This window comes from Pseudoliparis swirei, chromosome 9 (assembly GCF_029220125.1).
Source record: "Pseudoliparis swirei isolate HS2019 ecotype Mariana Trench chromosome 9, NWPU_hadal_v1, whole genome shotgun sequence".
NCBI lineage: Eukaryota > Metazoa > Chordata > Actinopteri > Perciformes > Liparidae > Pseudoliparis > Pseudoliparis swirei.
In genome coordinates this window covers 3,897,103-3,909,707 of record NC_079396.1, presented here as the reverse complement: position 1 = coordinate 3,909,707, position 12,605 = coordinate 3,897,103, and the positions used below count along the sequence as shown (strand labels likewise).

Genomic DNA, 12,605 nt, shown 5'->3' with positions numbered 1-12,605 from the left:
AACATAAAGTGCAAAAATAGTAAGAAACATGTAAACATATAGACAACATAAATTGTGCTAGCAGCATTCAGACATGTGAGTCTGAAAGAGGACGGAGTGGGAGGATGGGGAGAGAGTTCAGCTTCCTGACAGCCTGGTGGATGAAGCTGTTGGACAGCCTGGCGGTGTGAGCCCGGAGGCTCCGGTATCTCCTCCCAGAGGGCAGGAGGCTGAAGAGACCGTGTGAGGGGTGGCAGGGTCACTCACAATCGAGGTCGCTTTGCGGGTGAGGCGGGTGTTGTATATGTCCTGCAGGGATGGGAGGGGGAGTGAGGCACCCATGATCCTTCCAGCTGCCTTCACTATGCGCTGCAGGGCGTTCCTGCTGTGGTCTGTGCAGCTTCCGCCCACACAGTGATGCAGTTGGTCAGGATGCTCTCGATGGTGCCGTCGTAGAAGGTGCACATGATGGATGGGGGGCTCCCTGCTTTCCTCAGTTTCCGGAGGAAGTAGAGGCGCCTCTGTGCTTTCTTTGCCAGCGATGTAGTGTTTGCTGTCCACGAGGTCCTCACTGATTTCCACCCCCAGGAATTTGGTGCTGCTGACCTGCTCAATGTCCGCACCGTTGATGGTCAGTGGTGGGTGATGGGTGTGGCCTTTCCGGAAGTCAACAACGATCTCTTTGGTCTTGCTGTTGTTGAGCAGGAGGTTGTTGGCTCCGCACCACGTGGTCAGAAGGTTGACCTCCTCCTGTAGAGGGTCTCGTCATCCTTGGTGATGAGACCTATCAATGTTGTGTCGCCTGCAAACTTGACCATGTGATTGGTGCTGTAGCTGGTTTTGCAGTCGTGAGTCAGCAAGGTGAAGAGCAGGGGACTGAGCACACAGCCCTGAGGGGCCCCTGTGCTGAGTGTGATGCTGCTCGAGGTGTTGTTGCCAACACGAACTGCTTGTGGCCTCTCACTCAGGAAGTCCAGCAGCCAGTTACACAGCGAGGTGTTGAGCCCCAGCTGGTCAAGTTTGCAGATTAGTTGTTGTGGGATGATTGTGTTGAATGCTGAGCTAAAGTCTATGAACAGCATTCTTACATAGGAGTCTTTTTGTCCAGGTGGGTGAGGGCTGGGTGGAGAGCAGAGCAGATTGCATCCTCCGTGGACCGTTTGGCCCGGTATGCAAACTGGAAAGGGTCCAGAGTGTGTAGAATGGATTTGATATGCGACATGACTTGTCGTCCAAAGCACTTCATGATTATGGGGTCAGTGCCACTGGACGATAGTCGTTGAAGCAGGACGGAGTGGATTTCTTTGGCACAGGTATGATGGTGGTTACCTTGAAGCATGATGGAACAACAGCTTGTCTCAGAGAAGTATTAAAGACATCCGTGAAGACGTCCATAAGCTCCTCTGCGCAGTCCTTCAGCACACGACCAGGGATGTTGTCTGGACCTGTTGCCTTGTGGGTGTTGATGGACGAGAGAGTCCTCTTCACGCTGGCAGCAGACAGGCACAGAACCTGATCATGGGGAGGGGGCGGAGTCTTGTGTGGACGAGTGCTGTTCTGTGCTTCAAACCGGGCAAAGAAGCTGTTGAGGTTGTTTAGCAGAGAGATGTTGCTGTCGCAGTTCTGTGGCGTGGGTTTATAGTCTGTGATGGTCTGAATGCCCCGCCACAGGCTGCGTGTGTCTCTGCTGTCTTTAAAGTGCCGGGTTATCTTTTTTGCTTTCCTGATGCCGTGGGACAGGTTGGCTCTCGCTGTTTTCAGGTCCGTTTCGTCCCCAGCTCTGAAGACCCTATTTCTAGTCCTCAGCAGCCGATGGACTTCCCCTGTTAGCCACGGCTTCTGGTTAGCCCGAGTGGTGATGGTCTTTACATGGGTCACATCATCAATGCACTTGCTAATGTAAGAAGTAACAGTGTCTGTGTACTCCCCAATGTCAGTGTGGTCGTTGTATGTGGCTGCCTGTTTAAACATTCCCCAGTCTGTTGAGTCAAAGCAGTCTTGAGAGCGAGGAGGCGCCCTCTGGCCACACCGTACCTGCTTCAGAACCGGTCTGGAGGCTTTCACTCTGGGTCTGTATGCTGGCATTAGCATGACGGTGATGTGGTCAGAGAGACCTATGTGGGGGAGGGGGGAGGCCTTGTACGCTCCTTTGTGGGTTGTGTAGACCAGATCCAAAATGTTGTCTCCTCTTGTAGGGAAATCAACATGCTGGTGTAGTTTGGGAAGGACAGTCTTAAGGTTTGCATGGTTGAAATCTCCAGCAAAGATGGTGAAGCCGTCTGGGTGAGCCGTCTGTTGTTCGCTGATGGCCTGATACAGTTCACCGAGTGCCGCATTTCTATCACTGTTGTTGGAGGTCGGGGGGATGTAAACAGCGACTAGCAGAATCGCCGTGAATTGCCTCGGCAGATAAAAAGGACGGCACCTTATGATCATAAACTCCGCCAGTGGTGAGCAGTATCTACATAACACGGCAGCGCCCCGCACCATGCGTCCCGGATGTAAACACATACCCCGCCGCGAAGTTTTTCCTCCATCAGCGAGGGCTCTGTCCGCCGGTAGCATGTTAGCTCCTCCAGTCTCACAGCAGAGTCGGGATGTTGTCGTTTAGCCATGTTTCCGTGAAGATAAGCACACAGCAGTTCCTCACGCCACGCTGCTCCGTCTGCAGCAGTCTAATGTGGTCCATTTTATTGTCCAAGGATCGCACATTAGCCATGATAATGGATGGTATGGCTGGACGAGTTGGCCTAGCCGCTAGCCTAGCTCGGATACCTCCGCGCCTACCCTCTTCTGCTTCCTCTCACAACGCCACGGCGCCTCCTTTCTGGGGGAGGAGTGGCAGTCGAGTCCGGTGTGGTCGGTGTGGTCGAGGCGGCGAGTAATCCGTGCTCATGAGTGTTTCCGCTTGTTCAGCGTCCAGAGTGCCGTGTAGTTTGGTCCTGCCGATGGTTAACAGAACCTGGCGACTATATTTGGGTTCCGACGTAGACAGACGAGGCGAAGACGAACAATTTTTGGACGAACTTTTGCACAAACATTTAGAAACAGAACAAAACACCAAATGGTCAGGACAGAGAGGGGCCGCTGCGTCCGTGCGCGCCGCCATCCTTTGAGAATATACAAGTTAAATGCATTATTATTATTATTATGAAGAAGAAGAAGAAGAAGAAGGAGGAGGAGAAGAAGAAGAATGAGGAGAAGGAGAAGAAGAAAAGAAAAAAGAAGGAGGAGAAGGAGAAGAAGAAGAACCCACCTGTTAAAGAACTGCTTTTAATGTGTGAATGTGTGCTCTTGAAAAGCGCTATACAAGTTAAATACATTATTATTATTATAATGAAGAAGAAGGAGGAGAAGAAGAAGAAGAAAATAAAAAAGAGAAGGAGGAGAAGAAGAAGAAGAACCCACCTGTTAAGAACTGCTTTTAATGTGTGAATGTGTGCTCTTGAAAAGCGCTATACAAGTTAAATGCATTATTATTATTATGAAGAAGAAGAAGAAGAATGAGGAGAATGAGAAGGAGAAAAGAAAAAAGAGGAGGAGAAGGAGAAGAAGAAAAAGAAGGAGGAGAAGAAGAAGAAGAAGAATGAGGAGAATGAGAAGGAGAAAAGAAAAAAGAGAAGAAGGAGAAGAAGAAAAAGAAGGAGGAGAAGAGGAAGAAGACGCAGAAGAAAAAGAAGGAGGAGAAGAATGAGAAGGAGAAGAAGAAAAATAAGAAGAATGAGGAGAAGAATGAGAAGGAGGAAAAAAGAAAAAGAAGGAGAGCGAGAAGAAGTAAAAAGAGGAGAAGAAGAAGTAGGATGAGAAGATGGAGAAAGTGAAGAAGGAGAAGAAGGCGAAGAGGAACAAGAAGAAGAAGTATGAGAAGGAGGAGAAGAAGAAGAAGAAAAATAAGTAGGAGGAGGAGAAGAAGAAGAGGAACAAGAAGAAGGAGGAGAAGAATGAGAAGTAGGAGAAGGAGAAGAAGAAGATAAATAAGTAGGAGGAGGAGAAGAAGAAGACAAAGAAGGAAAAAAAGAAAAAGGAAAATAATCTTCTTCTTCTCCAGAAAACACAAATGTGCAGACTGCATGTTCTCCGTCGTTTGACGAGGTGCGTTATGTTTATTCGTATACTAAATTAAACGTGTGCCTTTTTTGGCAATTGTTTTACTTGATCGTGAGATTATTCCTTTTACCCAAAAGTTCTTTATTAATGAGTTACCTCACGGCGACAGGAGGGTGTGGAAGAAAGAAAGATCATTGAGGCGTAACAAATGTCGTGCAATTAAAAGTATTATAATTAGCACTTTACAATATGAAGATAACACAATTAATAGCCATCTGTATCACAGCTACTTTTGAAATGGTGTTAAACATTGTATCGTGGTTCTTTAATATTTGTAGTTCTGCCTGATTTGACAGCTCATTAATGCCTGTTGTTTACTGGTGGAGGTCAAAGGGTCACCTGAACGCAACGTTCACGTCAGGAAAAACTTCCAGTGGTTCACCAGCGGGACGTTGGTGACCCAACGTATCTAAAGATATCGGCTTTCTAAATAATAATGAGATGCTAAGTCATAATAATGAGATGCTAAGTCATAATAATGAGACGCTAAGTCATAATAATGATAGTAAGTCATAATAATGAGATGCTAAGTCATAATAATGAGATGCTAAGTCACAATAATGAGATGCTAAGTCATAATAATGAGACGCTAAGTCATAATAATGAGATAGTAAGTCATAATAATGAGATGCTAAGTTATAATAATGAGATGCTAAGTCATAATAATGAGATGCTACGTCATAATATTGAGATAGAAAGTCATAATAATGAGAAAGCATCTCATAATAATGAGATGCTTAGTCATTATTAGGAAATAGTAAGTCATAATATTGAAATAGTAAGTCATAATATTGAGATGCTAAGTCATAATTATGAGCTAGTAAGTTTAAATTATGAGATACTATCTCATTATGAGATAGTAAGTCATAATAATGAGGTGCTAAGTCATAATAATGAGACGCTAAGTCATAATAATGAGATAGTAAGTCATAATAATGAGGTGCTAAGTCATAATAATGAGATAGTAAGTCATAATAATGAGACGCTAAGTCATAATAATGAGATAGTAAGTCATAATAATGAGATGCTAAGTCATAATATTGAGATGCTAAGTCATAATAATGAGATAAGTCATAATAATGAGATGCTAAGTCATAATAATGAGATAGAAAGTCATAATATTGAAATAGTAAGTTATAATAATGAGATAGTAAGTCATAATAATGAGATGGTAAGTCATAATAATGAGATAGAAAGTCATAATATTGAAATAGTAAGTCATAATAATGAGATAGTAAGTCATAATAATGAGATAGTAAGTCATAATATTGAGAAAGAAAGTCATAATATTGAAATAGTAAGTGATAATATTGAGATGCTAAGTCATAATTATGAGATAGTAATTTAAATTATGACTTACTATCTCATTATGAGATAGTAAGTCATAATAATGAGATGCTAAGTCATAATTATGATAGTAATTTAAATTATGAGATACTATCTCATTATGAGATAGTAAGTCATAATAATGAGATGCTAAGTCATAATATTGAGATAGAAAGTCATAATATTGAAATAGCAAGTGATAATATTGAGATGCTAAGTCATAATTATGAGATAGTAATTTAAATTATGAGATACTATCTCATTATGAGATAGTAAGTCATAATAATGAGATGCTAAGTCATAATTATGAGTTACAGGATCCTCTGTATTGGGCTTCCTTACCTGTGCAGTGACCAGCTCTGAAACTGAGGATCTGAGTTTCCAGCCTTTATCACGTGTCACTATACTTGAATCTTTCTGAAATTATACACATTTTGTTGAAGTGTTTCTCATCCCCTGGAATACAATGAGATGTGTGATCTCTCGTCTCTCTGGTCCCGTACCTCTCCATCTTTGATCCACTTCTTAGAAACTCAAACCAATTCAATCTACATGTTTTACTGCCGATCTAAAGGCCGCCGCCGCATGTGACCTCACATCAGCGCGTCCACTTTGACGAGGTCAGCTTCGAGTGTCACCGCGTCTCAATAAAACCCAGGTGGCCCGCATCGCCGCGATTGGTTGTGAAGCACCGGCGCCTATAGGAACGTATTGCGAGGCAGTTTTATGAGGGTGGAAGCCGGCGTGTCGCGGGATAGAAGTGTGTAAATTATGAGGCCGAGGTTGTGTGGGGACCTTCTCAAGTGTTGGTGTCAAAGTCACATACACTTAATATATGCCTTTCTACAAGATTGTATTTATATATTCTGTCTGCTACTTACCGGATACATAACCGACACATTGCGCGTTAGCTTTTTGATTTTTTTTTGAAGGATGACTGATGCAAGTCGCCTCCAGGGTTCATACACATGTTAACCAATGGACGTGCAAGACTTTTCAGAATATGAGGCGTCATTTTCATTCTTATCACACCTTTTAGTGCCTCTTCGTCTCGTGTATGGAAGCACTTTATGTTCCCATGAGTGCTGGGAATTTTGTGTTACTCGTGTCCTGGTTGTGCGGTGAGGAGCGTTAGAGGCATGAATTCACTTACTCAAATGTGGTGCATTGTGCTCATGATTAGTTTATGAAAAGCATCAAATATCACGGTTCATACACGTGTTGACCGATGGATTTTCAGGACTTTAAACCAAATTTCCATGACCGAACATTTTGTGAAATCTCGGAGAGTATGCATGAAAAAGTGAGAAAATGTCGTATTTAAACTAACAATGAGAATTACAAAGCATACAGTTTATACAATGGGTACATTTACATATGAATATAACACATTAAAAGAAGATGTATTTCTGTTGTAGGAGTCCAATTATGGAATAATGTTGAAATGGATGTAAGAATGGTGAACTCCTTTTTGGTTTTCAAGGGAATTATTTATAAAACAATTCTTGAGAGTTATAAATGTAATTAAAACGTATTAATATGGAAGATGTATGTGGTAGTATATATAAATATATTTTGTTTTTTATTTTGTTTATTGTTGTTTTGTTGTTGTTTTATTTTCTTCTTTATTTTATATTAATTTTCTGATTTATTTTTATTTCAATTTAGGATAGAAATTTATAAGCATTTTTTTGCTTCTACCTATACCTTTTCAGTCTTTCTCTTTTGGATATTATATAGGAAATATTGTATTGTATTTGATTTGATTGACTGAATAAAAAATACAACAACAACAAACAAAAAACATTTCCATTACTTTTTTAAAACTTTTGGGATTTAATTGTTTTCCAAATACTTTTTTTTTGCCTGGAAATAACAATTTTTTTTAAATTCCACAAATTTTCCAGGTTTTTCATGACCGTACGAACCCTGTAGGCTTTCAGCTCTGCAGTCATATTTCCCCTGACTCCTCAGCACCTGTTGCTAGTTGTTGTTGTTGTTGTTGTGTACGGCTAAATGTTTCCAGGCTTTTGTTTCACATGTTGTTTTTTCCCCCGTTAGCCGTAAAAAACATAAACAGAGAGAAATCTTGAAGGTGTCACGTGTGTTTAGGTCTTCCTGTAATTGTGGCATAATGGAAGCAGCTCAATAAGGAAAGGTTGTATTCAGATTTATGGTGAGTACATCGAAAACCCGCCCAACCGACTGGAGGACATGGCAGAACCCAAAACCATCCTCTATCATATTCATCTTTATATCCAGATATTTCATTCCCGTCTCCCCAATCGCCGAAACAATGACACCCGTGTATGAAATAACTGATCTCATCCCACTCTGTTTGATATGGAAGGCAGAGAAAGTGAAACACACCAAACATATACTGTGCATCTTAGAAGGTAGGAGAGTACGAAGCAAATGGAAGAATACGATACAACTCTACGATATTTCACTTTTTTCTCCCAGACATCCCCCAAACACTATTATATACGAATGAAATTCACACCAGCCTATAGCTTTTTCAAAGATAACATTTGTGTTGACTTTCCAGGAATAACCTTTCAATCACTCGCCTATGCCAGCAAAAGAACCTGCGCCGGGTGAGGCTGATGGAAAATTCGATAAAAATAAGCACTCGGGAAATTGTTTCGGCACATCTGTGTATTCGGAGAACAGAATATTGCTCCGTAGCCGACGTGAAAGCGCGCCTCCTCCGCTCACCTGTCCTTGCCCAGGGTGGAGCGACCTCTCGACCCCGAGGCCAGGGGCTCCAGCACCGCCACTTGAGGCTTGTCCAGGAAACACCAGCCGTTGTGGACGCCGACGTGAAGCCTCCTTTCCTGGATGACGACGGTTCTCGCGGTGCCCTCTGGTCCCGGTTGCTTCTGAGAGTCGGAGAGAGGGGAAGCGTTTCAACACAAAACACACACCACACACACACACACTGTATACATCCCCATTCATTCGAGTGCTTTTCATCGGGTTCCAAGAAACATATGAACACGTCACTCAGATTTAAAGTGCTGCTTTTTGCATGATTCTTCTTTGTGTAGAAACTCTGTCAATCAACTAATCGAGTCCAATTAATGATGCGTCTCAGTGTTTGCTCGTCTATTTCTATGCCAGGATAAATCAAGTACTCCATGAAGAAAACATACACTATTGTAGATTTTTAAAAAGCATGCTATATTCTTTCAGGCTTTGTGAAGTGGTACTTAGCTCAGTCCCTCTGACAGAAAACACAAAGCACCTGTGGACCACAAAGGTCCACATCCAGGTCCAAACACTTCCTGTTTACTTTCCACCTTGTTGTGCTCTACTGATATTAATCACGTCAAATCAAATGCCTGAGGACTCCAAAGTGCATCTTGTGCACACAGAAACATAATGGTTCTTAAGTGGTTCTTTAAAAGGCTTCGTGGTTTTACGAAGAACCATCACCTACTGAAGAACCATGGAAATGGCGCCTTACAGAACCATTTGTTGAAGGATTTTTGAGGCACCAATATAGGTTATTTGAAGAACTATTTAAGGAAATGGTTATTCAAAGAACCCTGGTTTGAAATGTTCTTTGTGGAACCATAAATGGTGCCTTGAGAACCATTTTTTTAAGGTTCTTTGAGACACCTTTATAGGTTCTTTAAAGAACTATTTAAGGAAATGGTTCTTTAACCCTTGTGTTGCCTTCGGGTCATTTTGACCCGATTCAATATTTAACCCTCCTGTCGCCTTCGGGTCAATTTGACCCGATTCAATGTTTAATGTCGGTGTTCTTTCGGGAGTCAACAAACAAACATAAAGTACCTCACACTTAAACTTGGAAAACAATATTAATTCTAATAATTTTCTGGAGATATTAATAGCTGGGGTCATATTGACCTCAAGGGTAAAATATGTTAGTAAATATAAAGGTAACAGGAGGGTTAAACATTGAATCGGGTCATATTGACCCGAAGGCGACAGGAGGGTGGAAACATTGAATCGGGTCAAATTGACCCGAAGGCAACACAAGGGTTAAAGAACCCTGGTTTGAGAACCTATAATAGTGTCTAAAAGAACCTTTAAGACAGCATTTTTGGTTCCACGAAGAACCTTTAAAACAAGGGTTCTTTAAAGAACCATTTCCTTAAATAGTTCTTCAAAGAACCTATAAAGGTGTCTCAGAGAAACTTACATTTTTTATTTTAAGGCACCATTTAAGGCACCATTTCTGGTTCTTTAAAGAACCCTGGTTTGAAAGGTTCTTTGTGGAACCAAAAATGGTTCTTCTATGACATCACTCTGAAGAACTATTTTCGGTTCCAGATGGCCCCTCCGTGTTTCTGTGTGTACGGTCTTAAAAGGTTCACACTGGCGTTGTATAAATGTGTGTTAATTGTTCCCATCATTAAAAATAACAATGTACAAGGATATCGAAGCCGAGTTGCTCGCGGTAAAATAAATAAAAATTACAATTAAAACGTTTCGGAGTTCCCTGATGGCAGCAATGATTTTAATAAGTACAATGTTATTACAGGTGATTAAAAAAATGATGGATCCAACGATAAAAAAATAGGAGCCAAGTTGTCATAAACCGGACATGTATTTAATGAAATGATTGCTTGTGTTAATTTGAATGAACGAATATGTGTACAAGAAGCGGTCAAGAGGCGCCCTCAGACTGTGCAGCTGCCACTTGTGATGCACAGCTGACTGTCAACAGCTCGCTGATCGACTGTAAACTCTCTGCTCCCCCGAAGCGCCGCGCTGCGCTCGCCTCTCGTTCCCACTCCTTCCCATTTGTTTCATTTCAACCTCTCTTCCCTCTTCTCCATCACGTCTCTCACTCCCACTCGCTTTTTCTTCCGCTCTCTCTCTCTGCCGGGGTCCCTACGCGCTGCCTAAAAACCTTCTCCATATCCACCCACGGCTTCTCAATCAAATTAGCATATGAATTCAGCTTGGGGTAAGTCTTGTAAAGCAGCAAACAGCAGGAGCAGCAGCTACTGTACGGCCCACGTGACGCAGCACGGCTCTGCACCGACTCCATCCCCCTCTCTCTCTCGGTCTTTCTCTTTGCTATCCACCCTCCTCTTCCTATCATTGCTCGTTCTTTCGCTCATTCTTTTACCTACAGGCAACAGGCAATATGTGCTCAGCCATGTGCCATGTCTTTCTTTCAGTGATGGAATTCCTTCCCCTTTTCAGTTTCCTCTTTAAAAGAACACATCGACAAGCTCCTCTCGTCTCAAGTGCTAAAGTGTCGGTTCGATATTTGGATACTTCTACGCAACAGAATTCCGTCTTTCAATCGGGGGGAGGGGTTGGCGGTTCAATCCCCGCCCTAGTCGATGTGTCCTTGAGCAAGACACTTGACCCTGCATTGCTCGCTGTAGCTGCGTCTACGGTGTATGAATGTAACAGGTTTGTTAGTCGCTTTGGAAAAAAGCATCAGCTAAATGACATGTAGTGAAATAATATAATGTAATAAAATCAGAGTTGATGTAGACGTTGACGTAGACGTCGACGTAGACGATGTAGAGGTCGATGTGGACGTCGATGTAGACGTCGATGTGGACGTCGATGTGGACGTCGATGTGGACGTCGATGTGGACGTCGATGTGGACGTCGATGTGGACGTCGATGTGGACGTCGATGTGGACGTCGATGTGGACGCCGGCGTGACGCCGGCGTCGACGCCGTGATGTGGACGCCGATGTGGACGTCGATGTGGACGTCGATGTAGATGTTGATGTAGACGTTTATGTCGACGTCGATGTGGACGTTGATGAAGACGTTTATGTAGACGTCGATGTGGACGTCGATGTAGACGTCGATGTGGACGTCGATGTGGACGTCGATGTGGACGTCGATGTGGACGTCGATGTAGACGTCGATGTGGACGTCGATGTGGACGTCGATGTGGACGTCGATGTGGACGTCGATGTGGACGTCGATGTGGACGTCGATGTGGACGTCGATGTGGACGTCGATGTGGACGTCGATGTAGACGTCGATGTAGACGTCGATGTAGACGATGTAGACGTTTATGTCGACGTCGATGTGGACGTTGATGAAGACGTTTATGTAGACGTCGATGTCGATGTAGACGTCGATGTAGACGTCGATGTAGACGTTGTCCACCGAAGGTGCATGAGCTTTTTATTTGACTTAAAAACCCAGGATGAGGGGACTTACTTTACGCCATGCACTGCTTCTAGTTTGCCATCCCTCATTTGGCTCCAGGAGTGTTACATAACTGTCTTCTGGCTGGAGAACATGGGGCGAAGGCTTTGTTCAATTGTCGCTTGCCGTCTGCGTGCCAAGACGAAGACGTGCCGCTCTTCGCGCCCGTCAATCCCAGACTCCGCCGCGCACGCACACCCAAACACGAGTGGGATGATCACTGCTTACCGGAGGAAATGAAACATCGGATCCCGTGTTGCGTGTGTCGCTGCACCGGTTGAGGGGAGGCGTTGCATGAGGAAAAAGGAAAATGTAAACTACATCCACCTTGTTGAAAGCTCGTCGTCGTAGAGGCCCTAACATTATTTCGCTGTACGTATTAAAGCCACTAGGGGGCGAACGGGGGAACATGTTCGGACGCGCGTTCTTCCACAAACAAATGAATTGTCAAATGCTCTCTGTCTTCTTCTGTGCTTTTAATTCTGTCTCCGTGACAACGTAGCACAACATTTATCAACGTCGTATACTATTGTTATACATTATGTTACTCACAGCACAATACATGGTCACCTTGACAACAACACGTGACAGGACCAGGGTCAAAAACTGTTTCCTACCATCCACCCACCTGTTCTCATTAGCAGGCCTATAAGCCTTTTAATGGTACGATGCCACCCTGTGGTCAAATATAGGAAGTGCATGCCCCAATTCACCCGGTGTCTCCCTCCTAGATATAAGAAAGCACATTATGGCTCCAACCGTCGTGTTTAAATAGACAATTGATCTGATTCTTTGCAGCTGCTTTGCTATATCGAGTTCATGTCGAGGCCCCGGTAAAGAATTCAAAGAAACGCTCTCGAGCCGCCGCCCCTGAGAATTTGCTCTGAAATTCTCCCGACTGAATTTTTTACACAGATTGAGAAAAGCTCTGAACATGGATCTCAAAGCGTGTCGCCGGTTTAGTTTAGCATGGATTGTGGCTCTCACCAAGTGCTCAACGCTCTGATTGGCAGTGGTGTATAAAGTACCCA

The 12,605-nt window shown here is 43.4% G+C and overlaps 1 protein-coding gene across 2 annotated transcripts in view; it reads right to left on the bottom strand.

Moving 5' to 3' along the window:
* Positions 1 to 12,605, bottom strand: part of nphp4 (nephronophthisis 4) — a 179,687-nt gene that overhangs the window by 109,711 nt on the left and 57,371 nt on the right. For both annotated transcript variants that reach the window (XM_056424207.1, XM_056424208.1), the window contains exon 7: positions 8,131 to 8,294. In XM_056424207.1, coding sequence (XP_056280182.1) covers positions 8,131 to 8,294 — 164 coding nt within the window. The remainder of the gene's footprint in view (positions 1 to 8,130; positions 8,295 to 12,605) is intronic.